The sequence below is a fragment of the Castanea sativa genome, chromosome 6 (genome assembly GCF_040712315.1).
Source record: "Castanea sativa cultivar Marrone di Chiusa Pesio chromosome 6, ASM4071231v1".
Classification (NCBI taxonomy): Eukaryota; Viridiplantae; Streptophyta; class Magnoliopsida; order Fagales; family Fagaceae; genus Castanea; species Castanea sativa.
In genome coordinates, this window is record NC_134018.1 from 39,393,589 (window position 1) to 39,419,926 (window position 26,338).

General features: G+C 36.5%; 3 protein-coding genes across 3 annotated transcripts; 2 read left to right on the top strand and 1 right to left on the bottom strand.

The window, feature by feature from the left end:
* Positions 1–3,609: 3,609 nt before the first annotated feature.
* On the bottom strand, positions 3,610–3,918 carry LOC142639923 (protein S40-7-like). Its single transcript, XM_075814048.1, has one exon. The coding sequence runs from the start codon at positions 3,916–3,918 to the stop codon at positions 3,610–3,612; it is 309 nt and encodes a 102-aa protein (XP_075670163.1).
* Positions 3,919–6,341: 2,423 nt separating this feature from the next.
* Positions 6,342–7,517, top strand: LOC142639924 (uncharacterized). Its single transcript, XM_075814049.1, has one exon. The coding sequence runs from the start codon at positions 6,342–6,344 to the stop codon at positions 7,515–7,517; it is 1,176 nt and encodes a 391-aa protein (XP_075670164.1).
* A 123-nt stretch (positions 7,518–7,640) lies between these two features.
* On the top strand, positions 7,641–9,434 carry LOC142639925 (uncharacterized). Its single transcript, XM_075814050.1, has 2 exons — positions 7,641–7,836; positions 8,605–9,434. Exons 1-2 carry the CDS (start codon positions 7,641–7,643, stop codon positions 9,432–9,434), a joined length of 1,026 nt encoding a protein of 341 aa, XP_075670165.1.
* Positions 9,435–26,338: the final 16,904 nt, after the last annotated feature.

Sequence of the window (26,338 nt, forward strand, 5' to 3'; positions counted from 1 at the left end):
AAGAAAGTGAAGGGATGAGAGTTATTAGAGAGAATTCTGTTAATAAATGCGTTGAGGTAAAGCTATTTATCGGACTTAATATAAACATATACACACACACAATAGAATTTGAAACCTATAATATCTGCTTTGTAATAATTGATGTTTATCATCATGCTAAATACTAGTGGATATCTTATCTACATAGGAAGGATTCAGTCATTGGTCTTTCATTGAATACAAAAGATTTTACAATATGAGTTAATCAAAACCCACCAAATTAATTAGATATTTTAAATTGCAATTGAACCAATTAATATATAACATTGCACAAATTGCATATTAAAATATTGTAGGGATTTGGTCCTGATGGAGGGGCTAAAGTATTTCAAAAGGCATGACATTGTCCGATTTTTTGCAATATGCCATAAAAGGCCAGAGGCATAGGTTATTTGCATTAGCTCATTCAAAAAAATTTATCTATATTTTTAGCATAAGAACATATTTTTATCATTTTATACAATAATTTTTTAAAAACAATCACATCAAATTATTTATTTTACATTCTATTTCAATATAATATTCATTCTTCATTTTTTTTTTTACCATTTCAATAGATGGGGAGAGAGAAAAAAAAAAAAAGCAATAAGAAGTAAAAGAAATGAATAAAATATTAATATGCACATGAATATAAATGGTTACTGTAACTTTTTTTTATAGGGAGTTTCAACCTATGGCATTTGTTTTTTATGATAGTTCTTTATCATCAGACCAAGACACTAATTAGTTTTTTATGTAAGCAGGGATTATACTCCAGATCTCTTATACAATTATCAAAGACTTTACCAGTTGAGCTAACTGGTAAATTTTAACTGATAAATTTGCAAAATTTTTATATGAGCTAATGTGGATGATTTTTGGAATTGAATGTACAAAATTTACTCCTTAAACTATTATGCATTGACGGGTGCAAGTTCTCTTACCGTTCAACAGTCTCATATTGTTTTTAATAAAATGTATAAGATTCAAATCATTTCTTTCCTAATTATCAAATCATAAAATAAAAAAATAAAAATAAATGCCACGAAAGGAAGTTGGTTTTTTTTGTGCTCCCTTCAATCATGATACCTTTTCAAAGCAAAAGTGAGCAAATGATAATGATTATTCGTGAACCCATATTATGTATATCCACTCTCTCTTCGCCCTTTTCGCAAAAAAATAGAAAAAGAAGCTCTCATCGCCTATAAATAGGCACACTTGCCTTGCTTCTTCACTCATCCCTTCAGGTGTCTAATCTTTCAGTATATCTTCCTCTTTTACATCACTTCACTTGTTAACTCCCGAAGAAGCCGATCAGGATGGCTAATCCATGGGCAAAGCAACTGCCGGTCCTGTTTGCAATTACTTTCATGGTACTAATTGTGAGCTCACAGGCACGTATGCTCACTCAGAAGGGGATTGATGACCATGATTTTCAACGCATATCAGGCTACGATAGATCCAAACTGATGTATTACCAAAAGGTTTCCAGAATGAATAAGGATCCCGATAGAGTGGCACCTGGAGGCCCAGATTCTCAACACCACAGTCTTCCCCCAGAGTCGCTCTGGTAGTTGTTGTTTTGGATTGAGATGCTATGGGCCAACGTTTAAGTATTGTTGTTCAGTTTTTCGTATCGTAAACATACCTGTTTGAGTGTTATTATCGTTTAAACACTAAAAACTATGGTTTAAACAATAATACCAAATAATCCCTATCTTTTTTTCTATTAAGTTGTGTGCCTAGCTATCTTCTTCAAAAAATAAAGTTTTATAAAAATAAATAAACGAAGAAGCCTTCCTTTCCCACCACCACCCAAATGCAGTTTTTGTCGAGATGAAGAAAAAGTAAAACGTTTCGTTCAAGTGATAGACTTATGGTAATAATATATTTATGGTGTTTATGGCTGTGGTTTGATCACCATCTCCCTCTCCCCCTACTTCAGAGTTGAAGTGTCAGACTATCTATGTTGTAACTGTAGTATTCTGAATCTGAAATGAAAATCTATGTTTTTGCACCAGTGCTTGAGTTATATATCATTGCCTAAATTTTGCAGGCCAAGAAAAATACGCGTGCATGCATGTTTGGCGCATGCTGTGTGAATCAATAGGCTCAGAGAATAGACTTATATATATATAAAGCCATTCTCATAGTCTAGTACTAGCTAGTAAAGTACCTGCTGCATTTGGTTAGCACGTTGTGGTTCATATTTTATTTCTTTTCCTCCTGGGGAAGATAGGACGACAGGAATAAAGAACAAGAAAATTTAAAATTTTTTAATAGACTTAGATAGGCAAAACATTTTTTAATGTAAATTTTATGTATTTTGCTGCGAAATCTTGTTTAATAAAAAATATTTCCTGATTTCGACAAGAATAACACACATGTACACACAAAAAAAAAAAAAAAAAAACATTAACCCTTATTCTCAGCAAGGTTTTTAGACCCGGACCGGGCCGGGAGGTTGGACTATGAAAACTGAAAACTGAATTAAAATTCGATTTTTTAAGCATAGAGAATCGGGTGCATATGTGACAATTCTGTGAACCCCTAAAACTGGGGTTGGACTACACAGTCCAACCCCTTAGCAACTTTTTTTTTTTTTCAAAAGAAAACAACTTAACACAATTTTATTCTACTTAATTAAATTATCTATCTCTTACAAGGAATAAAACAAAATTATAATTAAAATCCTTCAAAGATATTCAACTTTACTTAAAAATTAATCATAAATTTTAATGTTTTCAAGGTTATTATTTTATTTTATTAACTTTCTTATTTAATTATTAAATATATGCTTGAAAATCATTAAATTTCCCTCACATATATAGATATATTAGTCAATTTTGCTAGTTTTATAAATTTAATATCTATATTTAGGCTTTAATTAATTATAACATCATCACGGTTCGACCTCAAAAACCTTGAACCTCTCCCTTTTATGGTTTAATGAACGGTCGATCTGAAAACCTTGATTCTCAGTTCTCACCCTCTCTATTTCTTTGTACAATTTTTATTTTTATTTTTATGAAAGGTATTTCTTTGTACAATTAATAACACAACCATAATTACCATTAATTACATGACACGACCATTGTCATCACTCATTACCATTGCTGTCACCACTCCCACCTCACTACCATCGTTGCCACACGAATTTTGCAACCTACTGGCCTGTTTGGAAGTTTAGAGAGAGAGGAGAGTAGAGGGGAGTAGAGGAGAGGAGAGTAGTGGAGAGGAGAGTAGAGAGCAATGGTTACCTCCTACCTTGTTTGGGAGTTTTTAAAATTAGTAAGGGAGAAGGAAGTAATTAATCATTTTTCTTATTTGGGTGTTAAAAAATTAAAATGGAAAGGAGAGGAAATGATTTAAAATAGACAAATTTACCCCTATTTGATTTTTTTTATCCAATTAATAAAGCAAAATCTTTTTTTTATATTTATTTATATCTATTCTTTCACTGTTTGACTGTTTGGATGCCAAGAAAAAGAAAAAAGAAAACTTTGTATGCTTGTTCCATCTAACACCACCGGATCTTCCTCTCCATCAAGCTCCGCAGCGGCCACCGCCAGATCCCCGGTCCCACCGCTCTTAGTCGAGAAAACCTGTTCGGCGCCACACCCCATTGCGAACCCGCCGGAGATCCCTCCCTTTGAGGGTCCTCCCAGCGCCTTCGAGCACCGAACAGGCCAGCATCGGCGACTGAGCTCTCGCCACAATCTTGTGCGGCGGCAACATCTCGCCGTCCACACCGTCGTCGTCGTCGTTAACGTCGTCGAATTCGTGTGGACTCCGCATCGGTTGAGACATGACCGGCACGTTCATCGGCGCCGACTGGTACTTGACCGAAGAAGGCAGCGGCATTCGGTCAATCGGCGGCTTAGGAATCATCGGAATCATCGCGAGGAAGAGGAGGACGAAGAGGAAAAAGACGACACGGAAGCCTTGTGGTAAAAGTGTGAAACGTTTCCAATTTCTCTCCTGTGCTCTGGATCCATTTCCGTGGTATTTCAATGGTTTTTAGCAAAAATGACATGGTTGTTTAGCTTCTCAGTCAGTGAAATAGTGAGATTCAAAAAAAAAATTTCATTTAACTTAAATTTTCTCAAGAAACAAACAGAGACTATTTATATAATTAGTTTGTAATTTTATTAATTTAGAAAGGGTAAATTAGAAAATTTATTTGGTCAATAATTTATCTACTCTCCTCTCCCTCCAAATCTCTCCAATTTGGGGGAATTAAAAATAAGGGATTAGAGGGAGTAGAAACCCCTCCAAACCCCTCCAAATCCCTCTCCCTCCTTCCTTAAAAAACTTCCAAACAAGGTAATTGAATTACTCCCCCTCCCTTTACTCTACTCTCCCTCCTTTTTTTAACTTCCAAACAAGCCATACATGAAATATAAAGTAGTAATTTTCTGTACAAACAACGCTAAATGTTTTTAAAATCATTTACATGTCACAATTACACTCACAGAACAACATATTATATTTTCAGAATCTTTTTTCAACGTTTTCCTTAAAGAAAACATTTTTTGCTAAAACAAATTAATTGTAATTAGCCTTCTGAACTTAACTCTTATTTTTCTTCGCATCCAATAAAATTTACCGTTATCCATATTCCCGTGAGTCCCCACATATATTCATATATACTTACCTTAAAATGAATCATATACCTTAAAATGAATCATATACCTCCAAAATGGAAATAATATATATATATATATATATATATATATATATATATATATATATATGACAAAACTAAGGTACAGTACTTAAGTTCTGTTACTTAGATTTCTTCTCTTAAAACTCAGTTATGTAATAGTACTTGTGAGGTGCCGAAGACCCGAAGACCCGAGGTTCCAAAGAGCCGAAGACCCGAAGACATATTGAAAGGTTTAATGAGCCGAGAAGGATAAAGAAAGAGGCCCAAGGATGAAGCGGAATGGGTGGGTAAAGGAAGAAAAAGAGATTGATGATGTAGGAGACATATTGCAAATATCTGGGTGTAGCTGGATAATTATGAGCATTGCATTAAATGTTCTGTACCAACCGTTCTAGTCGCATTGAATAGGGAGTACCAGCTTTGTCCGCTGCATTAATGTAGAAATGACCTGAATAGTACAAAACATAGAGCTAAAGCTTCTCTCCACTACCGACTACAAAGGAACAGACAGGTGTCAATAGAAAGGGGTAGAGTAGATGGTGAGGTGTAGGGCTGGGATGATAAGGGCAAATGGTATAAATAAGAAAGGAAAGACACAGAGAAGGGAGACTTTTGTTGTTGCTACCCTCTCTATAAATTCATTGTATTTGGATCTTGAGTCACAAACTGTTGTTGTAGTTAAAATGTTTGATATTTGATTTTTGGTCCTTACAATTGGCGCCGTCTATGGGAACAGAAAGTGAGACGTTCTGTTTAAAGGCATATGACAGAGGCGAGTCCAGAAAGGGAAGAATCAGTAAGTTCACGAAGAAGGGACCTAACCGTAAGTCTCCAACAGGGAGTAGGGAAGGGACATACTTCAGGGGTGGTGGTGGAATCACATCGTAGCGGTCAGGGGGCTGCGCAACGATCACCAACTGAAGAGCAAATGTCTCGGGACGATGTGTTGCAATAAATGCAGTCAGAGATAAATTATTTACGCATGTGTTTAGATAGTAAGAAACGGGGAAGGAAGAGCCCTTCTTGTTCTTCCAGCGACAATTCTGAAGCAAAATTTGGAGGAAAGGGGCTTCTAGTGCATGAGTCTCTTAACAATAAGGCCCGTGTTAGCGCTTCTTCGGGTGGTAGGACAAAGAAGCGGAAGGAGATGCACGGTGAAGGTGGAGCATACTATGATGATGGAAACGATGCAATGGGTAAACCTCTGAGGCAAATTTCAAAATCCCCCTTTGTGGCCAGGATAAATAGGGCAAAGCTCCCCCACAGGTTTTCCCAACCTATATTTACTATTTATAATGGAAGGACTGACCCTGTGGAACACGTTAGTCACTTCAATCAAAAAATGGTCGTCTACTCGAATAATGAGGCGCTGATGTGCAGAGTATTTCCCTCCAGTTTGGGGCCAGTAGCCATGCGGTGGTTTGATGCTTTAGTGGAAGGTTCCTTAGCGTCCTTTGAAGAGTTGACTAGGGCATTTGGGGCACGTTTTATAACATGTAGTAGGATCCCAAAACCTTTGGATGCTCTATTATCTATGGCCATGAGGGAAGGAGAAACACTCAAAACCTACTCCGATCGATATTGGGAAATGTAAAATGAAATTGATGGAGATGTGGAAGATGTGGCTGTGAGAACCTTTAAGGTGGGGCTTCCCATGGAGCATGGACTAAGAAAATCCTTGACAATGAAAACCGATGTAGATATGCGCCAGCTTATGGATCGGATAGATAAATATAAACGGGTGGAAGAAGATCAGATGCAAAGCAAGGGAAAGGTAAGGGTATATCCTGAGAAGAAAGATCTTCGGGGAATGGGGTTTCAAGGTAGTCGGCCTAAGCGAGACTTTTCAAATCACCCAACGCCCGTTGAAACTCCTCTGGTTAATTCGTTATTCAACAAACCTATACATCAAGTATTGGAGAAGATTCGGCATGAACCTTATTTTAGACCACCCAACAAAATGAGTGGAGATGCATCCGCGAGGAATCAAAATCTTTATTGCCATTATCATCAAGACAAGGGACATACTACAGAAGATTGTCGGATATTGCGTGATCATCTGAATCAATTAGCTAAAGCTGGGAAGATTAATCACTTCCTGGCCAAACCGGACGGGCAAGGGGGACAACAAGGTACTCGGAGGTATTGGGGCAATACTCCCCATCCAGCTCTAGGCACCATTAACGTCATTTTGACGCAGCGGGGAAAAAAGGTCGGGGATCCTTCACGGATCATATCTGTGCAAAACGATTTTGGTAACGGAGCCATGGAGGAAAATAATCAGCTGGTTAAAAGAATGAGGTCATCGGCAACGCCGGTATTGGGGTTTTTTGATAAAGATATGGAGGGCACGTATCAACCCCACGATGATGCATTGGTAGTAACTATCCGCATCGGGGGATACGACGTGAGGTGGGTCCTGGTGGATGATGGAAGTGATGCAGAAATTATGTATCCTGATCTATTTAATGGTTTAAAATTGAGAGAAGAGGATTTGGAGAAATATGACTCCCTGTTGGTAGGCTTTGACGAAAAACAAGTAATTCCACGGAGAATGATTAGGTTACCTGTACAGGTGGAGGGTACCGAAGTTCAAGTTAACTTTATAGTCGTCATGGCATATTCACCGTACACGGCTATTTTGGCCAGGCCTTGGCTTTATGCAATGGGGGCAGTTTCGTCTACTTTACATGTAATGGTGAAATATCCTATCCGTGGAACTGTGGGAGTATTACATGGCAGCCAGTTGGTAGCTAGGCAGTGTTTAATGTCTGCAAATATCAGAACAAGTCAAAGTTCATCAACAGGGGAGACCCTAGAACCATCATAGCAATTAAAGAAATCTGCTCGGGAAGTGGGAAGTGATAAGGATGGAGGTTCTGCGGAGGAGTTGGAAAAAATATTTATAGGAGAAGATAAGGAGAGATATTTACAAGTGGGATCAAAGTTACCAATGCTGGAGAAGGAGGAGTTGGTTCAATTCTTACAGGATAATCTTGATGTTTTTGCGTGGACAACCTATGATGTTCCGGGAATTGATCCGGAGTTCATTTGCCACCATTTGAATGTTAACCCCAAGGCAACGCCACGGAAGCAGCCTCCTCGGCGCGCATCCCAAGAGCACGCGGAGGCAGTTAATGAGGAAGTTAGTAAGCTAAAGCAAGCAGGGGCAATTAAGGAGAGTTTTTATCCCGAGTGGCTGGCCAACATTGTTGTAGTAAAAAAGAAGAACGACAAATGGAGAGTTTGTGTTGACTTCACGGATCTGAACAAGGCATGTCCAAAGGACCCCTTCCCCATACCCAGAATTGATCAATTGGTGGATGCAACTGTTGGGCATCCCCAGATGAGTTTCTTGGATGCTTTTCAAGGTTATCATCAAATCCCCGTATCATTAAATGATCAGGAGAAGACTGCTTTCCGGGCTCCTAACGGCAATTACCATTATCGAGTAATGCCCTTTGGTATTAAGAACGCAAGTTCCACTTATCAACGAATGGTGACAAGAATGTTTGATTCACAATTGGGGCGTAATATGGAGGCATCTATCGATGATATGGTGATTAAAAGTAAAAAGACGGGAGACCATTTGAAGGATTTACACGAAACATTCTCAGTACTAAGGAAGTAAAAATTGCGTTTGAATGCATCTAAGTGTTCTTTTGGGGTAGGCTCGGGAAAGTTCCTCGGATATATGATAACTCATCGGGGAATTGAAGTTAATCCTGACCAAATTAAAGCCATATTAGGGTTGCACCCTCCTCGGAATCCTAAGGAGGTGCAAAAGCTAGCTGGCATGTTTGCAGCCTTAAATAGGTTCATATCTCGGTTTGCGGATAGGTGTCGACCTTTTTATCGTCTGTTGCACAAATGGAAAGATTTTTAGTGGACAAATGAATGTAACTTGGCTTTTGAAGATTTGAAACAATACTTGATGAACCCTCCGATATTATCAAGGTCGCAAAAAGAAGAGGTGTTGTATGCCTATCTAGCTGTCACGAACCATGCTGTAAGTCTTGTCCTAGTACGAAATGATGACGGGGTTCAAAAACCCATATATTATATTAGCAAATCTTTACAAGAGGCCGAGCAGCGATATCTACCCTTGGAAAAAGCTCTTCTAGCCGTAGTACATGCTACAAGGAAGTTGCCTCATTATTTTCAAGCTCATACAGTAGTGGTGCTTACCCAGTTACCTCTACAAGCTATCACGAGGAAATCTGATTACCCTGGTTGCGTAGCCAAATGGGGAACCAAGCTAGGGGCCTATGATGTTAAATATATGCCCCGGACAGCCGTTAAAGGACAGATTCTTGCTGATTTTGTGGCCAAATTCACAGAAAGTGAAACTAATCAAGAAGATACAATGATAACGGTAATGAATGTTGGGCTGGGGAACCTCCCTCTTTGGGAAGTCTATTCAGATAGGGCATCAAATCGAAAGGGAGCCGGGATTGGAGTTGTGTTAATTACTCCCGAGAAGATAGTTCTGGAAAAATCATTGAGGCTTGGGTTTCTAGCCACTAACAATGAGGCCGAGTATGAAGCTCTCTTGGCGGGCGCCCAAATGGTTAGGCATCTGGGTGGAGAAATAGTGGAATTGTATTGTGATTCCCGGCTTGTTGTTGGACAAGTTAATGGAGAATTTGAAGCAAGAGATGAAAGAATGAAGAAGTATCTTGAACGAGTCAAAGGGGTGCTAAGTTTGTTTAAAAGGTTTCAAGTACGACAAATTCCAAAAGGATAGAACGCTCATGCCGACTTATTGGCCATGTTAGCCAAGTCACTGGGCTCAAAGTTGCCTTGGATGGTAATGGTAGAGGATTTGTTAACTTCTAGCCTTACAGGCATCTCGGCGGTGCGGGTTCATAGCATTCGTGTGGGCCCAAGCTAAATGGATCCAATTGTTACCTTCCTACAGCACGGAGAATTACCTGAAGATAAGATGGTAGCTGAGAAGGTGCGGAGAAGTGCTCCTCGGTACTGGCTGTCGGAAGAACAAAAGCTGTACAGACGATCTTACTCGGGGCCATATCTGCTCTGTGTACATCTAGAAGCTGTAGAGCCCTTGTTAGAAGAGTTACATGAAGGAATATGTGGGAGTCATACTGGAGGAAGATCATTAGCCCATAGAGCTATGACTCAAGGGTATTGGTGGCCAAACATGCAAAGGGCCTCCCAGGAGTATGCTAAAAAGTGTGATCAGTGCCAAAGGTTTGCGCCAAACATTCATCAACCAGGGGGTGTCTTAAATCCGTTGTCCAGTCCGTGGCCCTTTGCTAAGTGGGGTTTGGACATCGTTGGACCTTTTCCTCGGGCAGTTGGTAATAAGAGATGGCTCCTAGTCGGCACAGATTATTTTACAAAGTGGGTGGAAGCCGAACCGTTAGCCAATATCAGGGATGTAAATGCAAAGAGGTTCATTTGGAAAAACGTTATAACTCGCTTTAGAGTCCCACATACCTTGATTTCTGATAATGACTCCAATTTGATAGCAAGGCTTTTCGCCGGTATTGCGCAGATATGGGAATAAGGAATGAATATTCAACACTGGCCTATCCTCAAGGAAATGGTCAAGTCGAAGCTACAAATAAAGTAATTTTGGCTGGATTAAAGAGGTGTTTAGACGATGCTAAAGGGCGCTAGGTAGAAGAATTGCCTCATGTGTTATGGGCCTATCATACTACGCCCTGAAGATCGACTGGCGAGACACCCTTTTCAATGACGTATGGAATGGAAGCTGTAATCCCATTAGAGTCGGGTTTTCCCACCTTGAAATCCGACCAATATGATGATGAAAGTAATCGTGACATGATGCATTATAGTTTGAATACCATCGAAGAAAGAAGAGAAGTAGCCAGTGTGAAGATGGGAAACTACCAACAAAAACTCAAACAAACATATGATAAGGGAGTTAAATCAAGACCCTTAGTACCAAGCGATTTGGTGTTAAGAAAAGTGGTAGGAACAGCGAGTAATCCTGCGTGGGGTAAGTTCGGTCCAAACTGGGAAGGGCCGTATAGAGTTACGTCAGTAGCAAGTATAGGGGCTTATCGTTTGGAGGATCTGGATGGAAGGGTGGTTCATCGCCCTTGGAATGTAAATAACTTACGACGTTATTATTATTAAGAAAAGAGATTTCTTTTGTATCAGTGGTATGCTCATCCTGCTTCATTAGCATATGTATTTCCAAGTCTAAGAGAAATTAACAACTTATACAAATACAAGTGTTAAACTGACCTTAGTCCTTGTTCAGCTCCTCGGGCCACAAGTCTAAGAGAAATTAACAACTTATACAAATACAAGTGTTAAACTGACCTTAGTCCCTATTCGGCTCCTCAGGCCACAAGTCTAAGGGAAATTAACAATTTATAAACGAGTCATGTACGACTCCTAGAGTCATAAGCCTAAAGGTTAACAACCTCCCAAAAGAAAGGATAAGTGCCGGCTTCATATAGTCTAAATCTCAAACAGTTAAGCGTTAATTTAAGTAATCTTTATGTGTGTTAAGTTAACTTTGCTTCTTGTTTCATGAAGTTAAGCGTTAATTTAAGCAATCTTTAGGAGGGTTAAGTTAGCTAACTTACTGTTTTGTTTCTCAAAATTGCATGAAGATCAGGCGTTAATCTAAACAATAGTTAGGTTTGTTTAGTTAAGTTTGCTTCCTACTTTGTTTCTCAAATTATAAGTGTAAAAATGAACAACTGTTGGCTTATATTGCGATTTTGGTTGGTATGATCCAATGCATGGATGCATGAAAATTTAACATTTGAATGGCAAGGCAAGGAGTTGACAAACGCATAATAGAAGAACAGATAGTTGGTTCTTATAATATATTCATAAAAAAAAAAGATTGCAGCCATGCCGTCCCTTACACCCATTCATTTTAAAAAAAAGAAAAAGAAAAAAAAAAGGTAACGGCAGAACAACAAAGAAGAAAAAGTAACGAGACTAAGCAATGGATTGCTTGTCTTTCTTCTTCTCTGGTTCTTTCTCTTTCTTTTTCTTCTTCGCCTGTTCTCCTTCATTTGGGTCGGCTTCAATTACTTCATCCACGGGCTTGGCTGAGGGAGAGGGGTTTTCAGTTGTTGGCGCACCAGATGAATCAGGAGCTGGAAGGGGCATAGCTGAGTCACTTGTAGGCTTGGGGGGAGCAGGAGCTAAGTGCAAGGCAGGGGGCAGTAAACACTATCAGGAGCTCAGAGCTCAGAGTCAATGGCTACCTCGGTAGCATCCAAAGCCCGACCCCACACTTCTAAGCAAAATGCTCTGGCAACCCCTTTAAGTTGGGTGGTCAAGCTGTCAGCTGCCTTCTTCATCCCGGCGTCATATGCTGCTTGCTCAGCATCAGCCTTCTCCTGTTCCTTGGAAGCTAGCTCTTTCTTTGCTTGCTTAAGCTCAATAACAGTAAGAGCAAGCCTGTTTTGCGCTTGCTTCTGAGCCTCGAGAGCAAGATTCGCCTGCAATTCGTAGCTCTGCAAAGCAGATTTAGCATTTTTCGACCTCGAATAAGCGAGTGAGGGTCTCTTTCAAGTTCTGCTCCGCTTTGTTTTGGGCCTTCACAGCCACTTCAGCATTATGCTCAGCTTTCCTGGCCAAGTCCAATGAATGGTCCACCCATTCCTCAGCCATGAAGGAAGCCTGGACCGCCTACAAAGTGTGTGAATTAAGAAAGTTAGACTTAAGAAAGATAGATAAATTAAGTTTTCATCGAAATAAAGATGGAATGTTAAAGACTGTGGAAAATACCTTAGCTAAATCCTGTTTCAATGACAAGAAGACTTCCCTTTTGCAGAAAGACCGCAGTTCAGCCATGTCTTCTGGAAGACATAGAGCTTTCTCCAAACACTCAGCCACCAAACTTGAGGATCCCTTCTTCGGGTCCCTAAGGTTGGCGTCATCCAAAACGGGACTGCCCGAACTAAGGGTGAAGTTGGGTCGCCAAATGGATGCCTTCCTTATTGACTCACTACTGGTGTCCTTGGAAGGTCCAGTGTGAGCAATTTTCTTGGAAAGGGCTTTTCCAGCCCTGATATCTTTAGAAGAACGGTTGGGGTTCTCCCCTTCTTCGATTTCTATGATATTTTTGCTACTTTGGCCCCTTTTCCTTTTTTTATCTGCAACCTCCGAGGAAGGTGTACGTGTCACGGCTGAGGTAATGGAACGAAGAGGAACAGGCACCGCGGGGGAAGAATCACTTGCATGTGCTTGTAGCAGGGCCAGTAGGTCAGACTCTTTCTTTTGGAAGCCCATTGCGCTGGTTGAAGGATTAGAGCTGCAAGGAGCGTCTGCGCGGTAGAAAACTTCAAAGTCTTTTTCTATTACCTCGGGATGATTTGGCTCGGGAGTTGAGGCTCTTTCTTCGTCTACCAAAAGATTAGCAGATTGCTCCGGGGGGTAAAGTAATCTGGCAGTAAGAGGGGCGGGAAGTTGCGGGTCCTGAGTTCTTGCGGGAGGAGGTGTAGGTAGTACAAATCCAGGAACCGCAACGTCAATCCGAGCTAGCTGAAGATCCCTGGCTCGGATTATGTTCTTCGGACTTTGGAAGCGTTTGGTAGAAGGAATGTAGCCGAGAATGACGTGGGCTGCTAGGAGTTGCCCGTCTTTGTGTAAAAATATTTCTGATCGAAGAATCCTATTTAAATCCTGACGGTTCACAGAGGCTAGATTTGGAGCAGTGTGGTAGTTGTCTGCAGTAAGGAGTGAAATCGTTAGCAAGAGTTAATCAATGGTGAAAACATAAACAGAAGACGGTTATTCCTAAATATTTGGTCGGTCCTCAGGAACCCTACCTGGCACCCCATCTTGGGTAGGGCAGTGTAAGCCGTCATGCCAATTTCCCGATATGATGAGGTAATCCTCGTCCATTCATTTGCTTTAGTCAGGCAAGCATGAGATCAGCCTAACGGCGGGGACCCTACACTTCATATAGTATTTGGTTATGTCCCCCTTTTTGATAGTTGTACACCCAGTTTACATCATGCCAAGTTAAATTGGTTCCCATTTTTCGATTAAGGGCATCTACGCATCCTAAAATCTTAAGGACATTGGGGGAACATTGTGCTGGGGTAAGCCTATAGTTTATAAGAAAATCCCGAGTCACCCTACCCATGGGAATTTCCATCCCGCCCTCGATAAAAGCTATCATGGGAATTAAAACTGACTCGGGTGGCTGTGATACGAGTAGACATTCTTCTTCCTCACAATACTGAATGTCTACATCGTCAGGGATCCTATATTGTGTTTTAAAGGCGGCCTTTGCCTCATCCGTTTTTACTAACTTAGCGTATCTACCCATTAACCCTTACGACAGGAGAAGAAAAATAAACAAATAGAAAGAGGCAAAAAGAGAGCGGACACACCTCTGCTTAAAAAAGTTCCTCGGGAACTCTCTTTTCCTTTAATCCTTCAAAACGCCAAAATGAACTTCAGCCAGGCTGAAGGTGTGCTTTTATAGGGGTGGGAAAACCAAAATAAAGATGGAAGGACGGTAACTTTCCCGCTCATAATTAAGATCGCCATCTGAGTCGTACGATATTCATCCAGCCGTAGAACGTGCGTAGGAAACGAGCCGCTTGACACCATAAATGCTCCATCGTGGACTACGAGGCGTCAGAAGCGAGGTGTGGGCAACGAAAAGACATCTGTACGTGTGAAAGTAGAATGCACGTAAGAAGCGTGCCTGAGAAGTTAAAACTTGGTTATTAAGTTATGGTTAATAACTCAAGTGTTAAGGGGGCTGTTGTGAGGTGCCGAAGACCGGAGGATCCAAAGAGCCGAAGACCCGAAGACATATTGAAAGGTTTAATGAGTCGAGAAGGATATAAAGAAAGAGGCCCGAGGATGAAGTGGAACGGGTGGGTAAAGGAAGAAAAAGAGACTGATGATGTAGGAGACATATTGCAAATATCTGGGTGTGGCTGGATAACTATGAGCATCACATTAAATATTCTGTACCAACCGTTCTGGCCGCATTGAATAGGGAGTACCAGCTTTGTCCGCTGCATTAATGTAGAAATGACCTGAACAGTACAAAACACAGAGCTAAAGCTGCTCTCCACTACCGACTACAAAGAAACAGACAGGTGTCAATAGAAAGGGGTAGAGTAGATGGTGAGGTGTATGGCTGGGATGATAAGGGCAAAGGGTATAAATAAGAGAGGAAAGACACAGAAAAGGGGGACTTTTGTTGTTGCGACCCTCTCTATAAATTCATTGTATTTGGATCTTGAGTCACAAACCGTTGTTGTAGTTAAAAGGTTTGATATTTGATTTTTGGTCCTTATAGTACTTAACTTAAAGGCATATTTAGTAAGAGTATTTAAATATAATTTTTTTATTTTGCAATCCATAAAATGGTAGGTCTTACATTTGAATTTATTGTTTGGCTAATGTTTTCTAAATATAATTTTAAAAAAATTGTATCCTATTTTCTTGATTTAGAATAGGATTTTGAGAACGGCTAAAAGAGTGCTTTCAAGAAAAAAACCTTTTGTCTATGATGCCTCAACCTCGGTTCGGCCTCAAAAATCTTAAACCTTTTTTAGGATTTTGAAAACGGTTAAACATAATAGTTTATGATGCCTCTATATCTATGATGAAAAAAATTAAACATTGACTTTTGCAGTGAAATTATTAACAATAAATTTTATGCTATAAACTATTGTTTTCTTGAAAAAGTCTATTGAATTTAAGGGACTAATGTTAAATCAGCCAAAAAAACAAAAAAACAAACAAAAACAAAAACAAACAAACAAAAGACTAATTAATGTGAAGAAGAGTGATGTTCTGACAAAACTCATATACAATCCATGACTCAAAACAAACAGAAGGTTTTGTTTTTTTCTCTTTTTAATTCAGATTATGAAAAACAAAAAGGTTTTGTCTTTTAAGTTTTAACAGGTAGTACACATCACAATCTTCGTAATCTTCCATATTGAGATTTTGCGTTCTTCGAGCATTGGTCTTAATGACCTTATTGTACCACTGCAAGTTAAATTACCATAATAAAGCAATATATGTCCTAATATCAATATCACTTTGGAAGTTACCTGATTGGTTTGAGAATCCGGTTGAAGAAGACACAAATTTTGGAATACACGTAGATCTGTAGACCCAATGTTTGAGGTTATTCTAATGTGTTTTGATTTAGGGATTCCACAGTTCAGACAAAGATTTTGTTGTGTATGCGTCTTGACTTTTAAGTTACACCCGATATAATGTTGCTTAGAGTTATATATTTTGTAAAGTTGCATCACTTAATAACTTTTTATTAAATCTACACTTTAAAAATCACACTGATGGTTTGTATGTTCTATATGTTTTTAATATGCATGTCAAATTTCGTACTAATTAGATATTTTTTACCATTCAATTTATATAACAATCTTTTATACAAAATTTTAAACTATAAAGAATTTAAATTTAAATAACTGATTGATGATAGAGCTATTTATTTTTTACTATATTGAAATTTTGCTAGCATAAATAAAAGAAAATGTAATTCAACTGTGGATTCATCAAAATTCACATTTAATGAAAAAAATATTGTGAATTGTAACATTACCAAAAGTGTTAGGTTCATCTTTTTATGTAATTGACATATCTTATGACAAAACACATTTTACTTGTATTTAGGTAAGTCTAAGGGCACGTTTGGTAGACTGTAACGGTAATTACATAGAAATATGAATAGATATTACAAGGAATACAAAATGCTATAATATAAGGCTTATTACTATTTATTTGTTTGGTGGCAACACAGTAATAAGACCTTGAAGACAATGGAACGAAAGCATTTTAAATCAAACTTAAGTTACACTTGGTGTAATTTTAAGTAATGTTATACCATTCAATAACTCATTATAGAATTCATATTTTGATAATCCCAAATTTGAATTATATCATCTGTATGTTCTTAACACGCATACCAATTTTCATGTCAATTGGATATTATTTACCTTTCGATCAATAAACTTCTCTTTTATGCATTATTTTAAACTACAAAAATTTGAATTTAAACAATTAATTGATGACGTGACTATTAATATACGATTACCTTTAAATTTTGTAAGCATAGAGAATATACGAAGATAATATAATCTAACGGAGGATTTTTCAAAATTGGCATCCAATTAAAAAATATTGAGTGGTGTAATATTGCTTAGAGTTACACCAAGTGTAACTTAAACCTAATCCTCATATAATTATAATTCTTAAAAAAATAATATTTTTTAAATTTGAAAGTGAGATTAGTTATTTTTTTATAATTTTTTATTTTCATAATTGTTACATGCATATGGAAAGTTTGTTTATTTAGAAATATATTAATTGCAAAAATTAATACACCTACTAAGGAATAGTTATTGCATCCCTTTTAGAGATGAATAATAATTTCTCATTTTAAAAAATAGCTATTCGTAAAGAATAACTATTCCTTGTAATAAAAATATAATCAAAATACTGAATAGCTAAACTATAGGAATAGCTATTACATTACAGTGCCTATTAAAGTTTACCAAACATAACCTAAGTGGGTTCAAGATGATCATTACAAGTAGTTATATTGAAAACATGAAGAATGCTCAAGAAACTGCTCAAGAAAAGCTAAAATGTAGGTCCCGATATATATCTATCTTAATACCTGTCAATCTATCAAAATTTTATAAAGCTCAATATCTATCTCGATATCTCTCGATCTATCTAGGTACGAGATTTATGATATAGCTTGCAACGTTTTAATCCTTTTGGTTATTTGTTTATGGTTTGTGAAAACCTAATAGGAATAAGAGAGCAAACCTTATTGGAATAGGAGAGCCCATTCAAAAGGCCCACTAAACTTCTATTTAAATAAGGAGATGGAAAAAGAAAACCCTAACCCTAGAAAGCTTTATAAGATTTTTTTTTTTTGAAACCTTAGCCTCCTCCTACAGAAAAAAAGAGATATTGTTGCATTTCTTGTCCAGCTTTGGATTCTGTAACCAAGGAAAGTTTATAGCACCAACATTGAAGATCTTATTGGTGTTTCTATATGAAACTGTTGCAAATCAACTACAACAATCAAAGGGTTGTTGTGGAGTAAATCATGTACTAGGATTTGAGAAAATGAGTTAGTCAAGTACTAAGATTCTTGCATGCGAAGAAGTTTTCTACAAGATTAAGTCCAATTGGGGATTGAAGCAAATGTTCAACTGTAGGTTGGTATTTTGGAATAGTCTAGAGTAGTGGTGAGATTCCTTATACTTGTAACCGCTTGTTCTTCATTAGTGGATCCTTAGGAGTGGTGATCTGAAATTCACCCAGTGGGGTTTTTGCCTTGCGAGAGGTTTTCTCCATTCATCAACAAATTACCAAGTTATTTAATTTCTACTGCACTATAGTTTCTTTGGTGATTTGTTGGTACCTCCATGATTTGCATGTAATTTGATCTAGTTAATCAACTTGAGTAATTGAATTAATTAACCGGAGTCAATCTATAACCCAACAGGTGGTATCAGAGCGGACACACTTTGATTAGGTTTCATTGACCCTTGTTATCATGAAAACTATTGATTGTATTGATTTGCAAGATGTTGTGTTGAATGATGATGATGATATTCAAGATGCCTATTGTAAGCTTTATAAATTTTGTATGAAATCTCTTAAAAGTTTTACAAAATTAAAAGCTAAATTTAAAAAAGTCAAACTTGAAAAAGATGAATTGATTGCAAAATTGGATGAAGCCAATAATTTGAATGAGAATTTAAAAAATAAAATTTCATCTCAAGTGGACAAAATTAAGAGTTTAGAAGAGCAACTAGTTGAATCTAAAACTGAAGTTGAAAAATTAACTTGTGCCAAACTTTTTGTTGAGCCTAACTCAAAAGATTTCTTTTTTATATATTCCTCCATTTAAAAGGAATAATGAAGAGTTGAAGGATAATTTTGCTAGGATAGACAAAAGTAAAAAATCTGATGTTGGCACTAAAGTTTCTAAACTTATGTCTAAAACTCCTCCTAGGTTGAATAAAAACCAGAATGTGTCCCCACTTGTCATCATTGTCATGTTGTTGGTCAACCTCCAAGGTTAGAACTCCTTCTAGGAAGCCTATTAATTCTAAAACTACTCATGTTTGTCACAATTGTAAACATTTCCCTCATAAGCGAGTGTCTAATATGTCTTATTCTTTGTCTAAAGGCTCTGTACCTATTCTCGGTGAGCTATTAAAAGTGTTAAGCTTTTTAACTCAATTTAAAGAGAATTTTAATTCCTCTATGTCCTTTAGTAGACATACTAGGACACGTGCATTTTCATCTTTGCGGCCAAAAGCTTGTGTTATGTGGAAGATGAAGGATCCTAAGACTTGATTATCTTTTTTTTTGTCCTCCACTTTAATTCTTTCTATCAAAAGTAGGACTTTCATGCTTAATTTCTTATCTGCTTTTGGAATCATGCTTTCACGCATTGCATTGTTTTTGCATTTATTTATTTTTTCATATGCATTATTTTATTGCTTAAAAAAAATAAAATAAAGGAAAATTTTGAAAAAGACAAAAAAAATGTGTGTTTTATGTATACTGGTACTTGTGTACCTTGAGTGACCACTGAAACAAGGTTTTATTTGTTTTAACTTTGTATCTCTTGTAGCTTGGATGAACATTTTCATGCACAATTAAGCAATGTGAACTTTATGGCCCACTGTGTGATCTGTATAATTTGGTTAATCTTTTATCTTTCATATCTATATCACTTTTTTTGACTGGAATGACTAAAAAATCCTAAGATAAAGGTATAAATAACCATTTCACCACTAAACCTTGTCAATCATAAAACATCTGAATGCAATTTATAAAAGCCGTATTCGATAAGGTGTAGCACTTGTATAGAAAGAAAAAATGTTTGGCTAACATAAATGGGTATTTCTTTTCTCTCTTATATGCCTATGTATGATATGCCTTATTGTACTTGAAAGAAAAAAAAATACAAAAAACATGAAAAGACAAAAAGAATCAAAATGCTTTTATATATGGTTGCAAGCATGTCTTTAGGATATGTGGAAGTTATATTGATAGTGACGTTTTTTACAAGCTGTCAATACGTTAAGGAGGCTGACGGGAATACACAACCCGTCAACCAGTCTCATTAGGATGCCTCCTTTTGACGTTCGAGGCCACACCCCTTACGTAGCGATGTTAGGCTAACGGATCAAGCTGACGAGTTAAGGCTGACGACCTTGGTTGTAAAGGTCCTTGGCTGACGTTCTTTGTGGAGACATACATAGGCTGACGACAGTGTATGAGGTACACGTGGGCTGACGACCTTGGCAGGTAAAAGCTGAAGGAGCAATCCAACCTTCATTCTTAGCTTATCTTGACTTCTACATACGTGAATATAAGGAAAGTTCTTGCACTACACGTTCGACTTTAGTCAAGAAAATTCCTATAAGGAAAGGGCTCTATACAATAGGCAAAGATCCACGAATTACTCTTCTAAAAGGAAAATACTTCTTCACCAAGGTGTTTATTTTGGCCCCATACCACTATATATACCCCAAAACCCTCATGACCCAAAGGTACGCACAATTATCTCAACTCTGGCACTCTAGGGTTGTTTAAAAGACTCTAACTTGATCGTCGGAGGGTTTTTGGCCGGCACCGCACCGGTGCTCTCTGTTCGATCATCTATTTTCTCTTCGCAGGTGTTGCTTCGATCTGAGGAGTATTCGCAGCTTACTGGTGATTTCTTCGGCATCATCATATATGATGTACCTTAAAGGTGATAGTCTCCATCAAATGGTTATGATTGTGTGTGAATGTTCTTGATTCTCTTATATAATTATTGTTACATGATGAGACACTTATACTTTCTTACAAAATTTTCACACGCAACTCTTTGCTACTCTTGATACAAATGTAAAGGTACAATGTGATTTGGTCATCTAAAGTTACTCTTGTACTAGTGTGAGTATTTTTTAAATGTACTAGTGTGAGTATATTTTAAAAAAACAAAAACAAAAAATTGTTTTTTTGCTTAAAATTTTTTTTTTGGAGTTCACATGTTTAACTCTTTTTAACTTGGGTTGGTTCATGGTGTTGAGTTTTTATTATTGCATATGTTTCATATTGCACTTGAATGAAAATCTTAATTTTATGCATCTCGATACATCAAGCTCTTTCTTGACACCATCCTGATACATTGAGTAGTTTTTTTCCGACTTTTTGTTTGCTCGATTTATGTGTCAATCTATCAAAATCTTTCTTGACATCTCTTTCGATACCTCCCGATAGATTGAACTCTTCTTGCATGCATTTCACATGTTTTTCATTTTTATTTATTCCCTTTGTTTCCATAGCATCTTCTTTTTATGTTTTTTTCATGTAGGTCTATGGTTCTTTGTTCTCCTTGTTCCCTTTGTGTCAGTTTTCTGTCTATCTCCAGTCAAGTTTTTTGACGTTCTATGCCCTTTGGCAATCGTGTTAAAAATGAGGAGAAATTTGAGATTTGGATGTTAACGGGAAGAAAGTTTTTGATGCAACGAACTTATGGGGAGAGTTAGTTTGATACACTTTGATAATGATATATTTTGAGATGTGTATATTTGTACTTTGATTCACATGCTATGATTGAGATATTCTTGTTGTTTATTTTGATAGCATTGTGAATAAAAGTTTTCTTGAGCTTATTTGTTTAAATTGTCGTTATTTTCCACATGGTACCTTGATGTGTCTTGCTTAGTGCCTTTTAGGAAAGACAGGTTAAAGCCAAGTCAAGATTCCAAGCCTTCTTCTTGTAGCAACTTCCAAGGTTCAGATCTTTTAGTCTAGGCTTTTTTTTTTTTTTTTTTTGTTATATTCAGTAGAATATATTCTAGGATATTCAATGAACTCTTGTGATTTTGTCACGAATTGCCAAAATGGGAGATTGTTAGATTCATATTTTTATGTAATTGACATATCTTATGACAAAACGCACTTCACTTGTATTTAGGTAAGTCTAAGTGGGTTCAAGATAATCATTACAAGTGGTTACATTGAAGACATGAAGAATACTCAAGAAACTGCTTAAGAAAACCTAAATTTGTAGGTCCCAATATCTATCTCGATACCTGTCGATTTATCGAGATTTAATAAAGCTCGATACCTATCTCGATATCTCTCGATCTATTGAGCTACAGAATTTCTGATATATCCTGCAACGTTTTAATCTTATTGACTATTTGTTTATAGGTTTATGTAAACCTAATAGGATTAGGAGAGCAAACCTAATTGGAATAGGAGAGCCCATTCAAAAGGCCCATTAAACTTCTATTTAAATAAGGAGGTGGAAAAAAAAAACCTTAAACCTAAAAAGCCTCATAAGATTTTCTTTTTGAAACCCTAGCCTCCTTTCATAAAAATAAGAGATATTGCTGCGTTTTTTGTATGCCTTTGGGTTTTGTAGCCAAGGAAAGCCTCTAGCACCAACATTGAAGATCTTAATGGTGTTTTTATGTGAAGCCGTTATAAATCAACTACAACAATCAAATGATTAATGTGAAGTTAGTCACGTATTAGGATTCATATAAAGGAGTTAGTATGTATTCCACTTTATATTCTACCAATCATAGTTTTGCTATGTATTCTTTTTCTTTTTACTTTCCTTATAAAATAATCAAGGTATAAAATAAAATAAAATAAAAATTAGAGACATGGCCTACCAAATTGGTGGAACATAAAATGAAACAGAAGATTTGTATTCAAGGCTTGCATTGATATGAAATTATAGTAGCATTAATTTGTGTAGACTGTAGAAACTCATAAAAGATATTTTGTTAATTGATGAGTGAAACTCCACCTTGGGAATTAGGTATTCTACATTCATCAGTAATTAAGTTTAGGGATGATTTTGTGACTAGTGATATCTTATCTAGAAATTATAAAAGCATGTTACAACCATACATGTATAGTGTGTAAGAGAAAGGGAAAATTCTTAGATACACCTAGAATAGAGTGAAATTATACTCTCTCCTCTCACATTTATCTTCATCTATAATCTAAAGTATATATTAGCATTTAAGATATGAAACAAAGGTGGAGATTGGAGAGGAACTTGAGCACACAACATTATAAAGTTTATAAACCACTAAATAATATGGGACATCTTCTAGTCTAAGCTAAATTTTGCTGTTTAGGAGTGTTGAGTATAGAAATTATACAATATTTATTAAGATTATATCTCTTTATTCAATTAAAAAACTCAAATTCTCTCTCTTCTTATTATTTTAATGAGTTGTTTATATTATTTTAGATGAAGGGATAAAAAATAGAACATTTGATATCAGATGTATTGTAAAGTAAGGTGGTAAAATAGATAAAGTAGCTTTTCGATGTGCTAAAAGCTAATAATTTTAGCATTACCACTGTGAATGCTCTAACTTCAAAAAAAAAAAAAAAAAAAAAAACCCTAGCCAGTCTAGTATTAAAAAAAGATATTATTTTGTTTTTGTTGGTAAATGATTGCATCTTAATGTATTTAGAAACAATAATTTTGTGTATTTATAATTTTTTAATACCATATAGATGCTTATTTGAAATTTTTTTTATACTTCGGCCCCCACTATTTTAAAATCATGGGTCTGTGCCTGCTAAGTGTATATATGTGTGTAAAAAGCTTCTTCTTAGAGATTTAAATTCCAGCATTTACCCTTCCTACCCCACAAAAAATTCGTACTTGTAGAGTGACTATTATACCAAAGGTTAGCGGTAAATAATTGTGTGTTTATCTTAAAAGCCTAAAAGTTGATTGATCAATAAGTCATATGATTGGGTTGTATTGGTTAATAAACAACATGCTTGAAAATTTAATTGAACAACTTAAATTGCAAAGGTGTGTCACCAAAAAAACTCTACCCAATTGTCATTAAATTAATAAATATATAAGTACTATTAAATGTGATATTAAGAATACAAATAAGGGTAAAACTTAAATATATTACGTTTTGTGTAGTATACTAAATTTTTTTTTTATTACTATTGTGCACTATTTGTGCAATGGTCACTCTATAAGTATAAATGTCTGTGGAGTGTGGGGAGATAAGTGCCAAAATTCAAGTCTGCAAGAGGAAACTTCACACATATATATTTAGGTTATATTATAATAGAATTTTATCTCAAAAAAAAAAGTTTTTTATTTAAATTCAAATACTTAATTGCATTATCTAATAAAAGAAACACTATTATATTTTTCAAAGATTATTAAATTCAACTCATCAACTGTTAATTGAATGAGAACCTAATGTAATACACCTAAATTTTACCCTACAAGTAAATTAATTCTTCATTATGTGTTAAGCCCTAAGTCCAAAAGAAACAATTTCGTAAGACCTAACATGTGCGGACAGAGATGTTTTATAAGAATGTTTAATAAAATAATTTATCTTAAATTGAGTCTCTCCGGCTCATGCCACGTTATATGGGCATCTTTCCTTATCCTATCTAGGGCATGATTATATGGATCCACATGATCATCACTATAAAGAATCCGCAATAAGGTCAATTCATTACGTGGCGCCACGCCCTCAGCATTATTTAAAGATGGGTCAGCTGTATAAAACTGTCCGCCGCCGCTGCATTTTATAAAGATCTTTCGTTAAATAATAAATATACTAAAAAATAAAAAACAAACATCATTTTGACAAGACCCGGTAAGATAATGGTGCCCCATGCTACTATTCTCTTAAAGGAAAATTCTACTTTCCAAAAGAGGGAGCGCTTATATTCCTAGCTACGTGCACCTAATTATTGCCATGTGGATTTATATATATATATATGAAGAAATGTTGGGAGGATATCACTTTTATAAGTGAGACTTTTACATTCATGATAATCTAAAAAATGCAAATACATAGGCTCCATAAAGCTATTTGATTTATCAATGTGATCATGTGGTTGGCTATGGCTAACTACCAAATAAACCAACCTTGTTTTTAGTAGGGTTTCGCATTGGATTTCCATTTGGTTCTTCAACAATAACCGGCTGGCCGGTCGCAGCTAGCTAATTAAATTGAAAAGATGATAATATGATAATATCACAAACTTCAAATGAACATGCACGCACCGACTGAGCTGACCACTGAATTCATTTTTTGCAAGAACGTAGGGGGCCGGGACGAAATAGATTTAATGGGGGAAGCGGCGCCACTTTTTGACCGGGAGGCATGGTCCTCAAAATTTCTCTAAAATATTACTTGTACCCTTTAGAAACCCAATGGTGTTGATGAGTCACCTTGATCATGATAAAATATAGCAAACATAATTAATATCCGTACAACAAAATTATACATCATAAAGTATTTATAGAAAACTTAACTCTATTCTAGTCTATCAACATCTTCCATCCCACTCTTCTTATACTATTTTGTGTTCCCACAATTAAGAACTTGCCATGTGTCTACTTATTTAAGCCAATCAAAATTTTATGTTTATTCTTATTTTAACTACCTAAAATAAATATATAACTCAACACATCCCCACTACCATGCGCCATTAATTAACCACCATCGGCTCTACTCAACTAACACCACTAGCCAAGGTCGCTAAGGGTCCGTTTGGTTAGAGAGATGGAAAAGTGGGAGGATAAAAAATTGTGGGATGATGAAAAAGTAGGAGAATAGAAAAAAAAATTTATTTTCTCTCCTTTTTATTTGGTTGGGAGTGGAAAAATGGAGGGATAAAAAAAATGAGTTTGAATAAATTTACTCATATACCATTGTTAAAGAATGATGCCAAATTAAAAAAAGTGACAAATAACCACAAAAAAGAGCAATCACCCAAATTTTTCTATAAAAATAAAAAAACATTTTCCAAAAAAAATCACATCCAGTAAAAATAAAAATAAACTATCACACTCAAGCCCTAAAAAATCAAAAGAAAAAAAAAAAAAAAAAGAGGCAATGTTAATGCCCAAGAAAAAAAAAAGTGACAACTGGCAACGTGATTGTCCAGAAAAAGAAAAAAAGAAAAAAAGCAAAAAATAGGGGCAACGTTACTGGCAACATTGTTGCCTAGGAAAAAAAAAAAAAGGCAACGTTTTTGCCCAGGGAAAAAAAAAGCAACTTAAATTGAGGGTATTTGTGTAAAGTGCATCTTTCAACACTTTTCCCTCCTCATTTTCCTCTCACATTGGGAGTAGAGATGGCAATGGGGTGGGGCGGGGCCGAAGGATGGGATCTTCATCCCCGCTCCACATGATGGGAAAAACTTTCTCACCCCATCTCCGCCCCTTGGGGCCCTGCAAAGCCCCACCCCACTCCGTAAAATTCTACTTTTTGTTAATTTGCCCTACAATTAGTACAATTTTTTTAATGAAACCTATTTCATTAATAAAAATATACTTGAAATTACAACTAAATTTATCCCATCAAATCAAATCAATTTTTAGAAAAAATTGAATAATATATCTAAGCGTTTAAAATCTTGCCCCATCCCCGCCCCATCACCTTTGCAGGACAGGGAAACCCGCAGGGGGCGAAGTGGTGGAGGGGCGGGTTAAGTGGGGTGGAAGAAAATTGTCATCCCTAATTGGGAGGATAAAAAAAGGTGGGCTCGAAGGGAAAATTTTCCTCCTATTTTCTATCTCTCTTGTTTTCTCTCCTAAAACAAACAGCGAAAAATGTCATTTTTCACTCTATTTTC

Excerpts from the sequence above, each read along its gene's own strand:
- LOC142639925 (XM_075814050.1), top strand. The coding sequence starts at position 7,641 with ATGCTGGAGAAGGAGGAGTTGGTTCAATTCTTACAGGATAATCTTGAT. Across the intron at positions 7,837-8,604 it reads GGCAGTTAATGAGGAAGTTA|ATTTGAAACAATACTTGATG; the intron begins GTAAGCTAAAGC and ends TGGCTTTTGAAG.
- LOC142639923 (XM_075814048.1), bottom strand. The coding sequence starts at position 3,918 with ATGATTCCGATGATTCCTAAGCCGCCGATTGACCGAATGCCGCTGCCT.
- LOC142639924 (XM_075814049.1), top strand. The coding sequence starts at position 6,342 with ATGGAGCATGGACTAAGAAAATCCTTGACAATGAAAACCGATGTAGAT.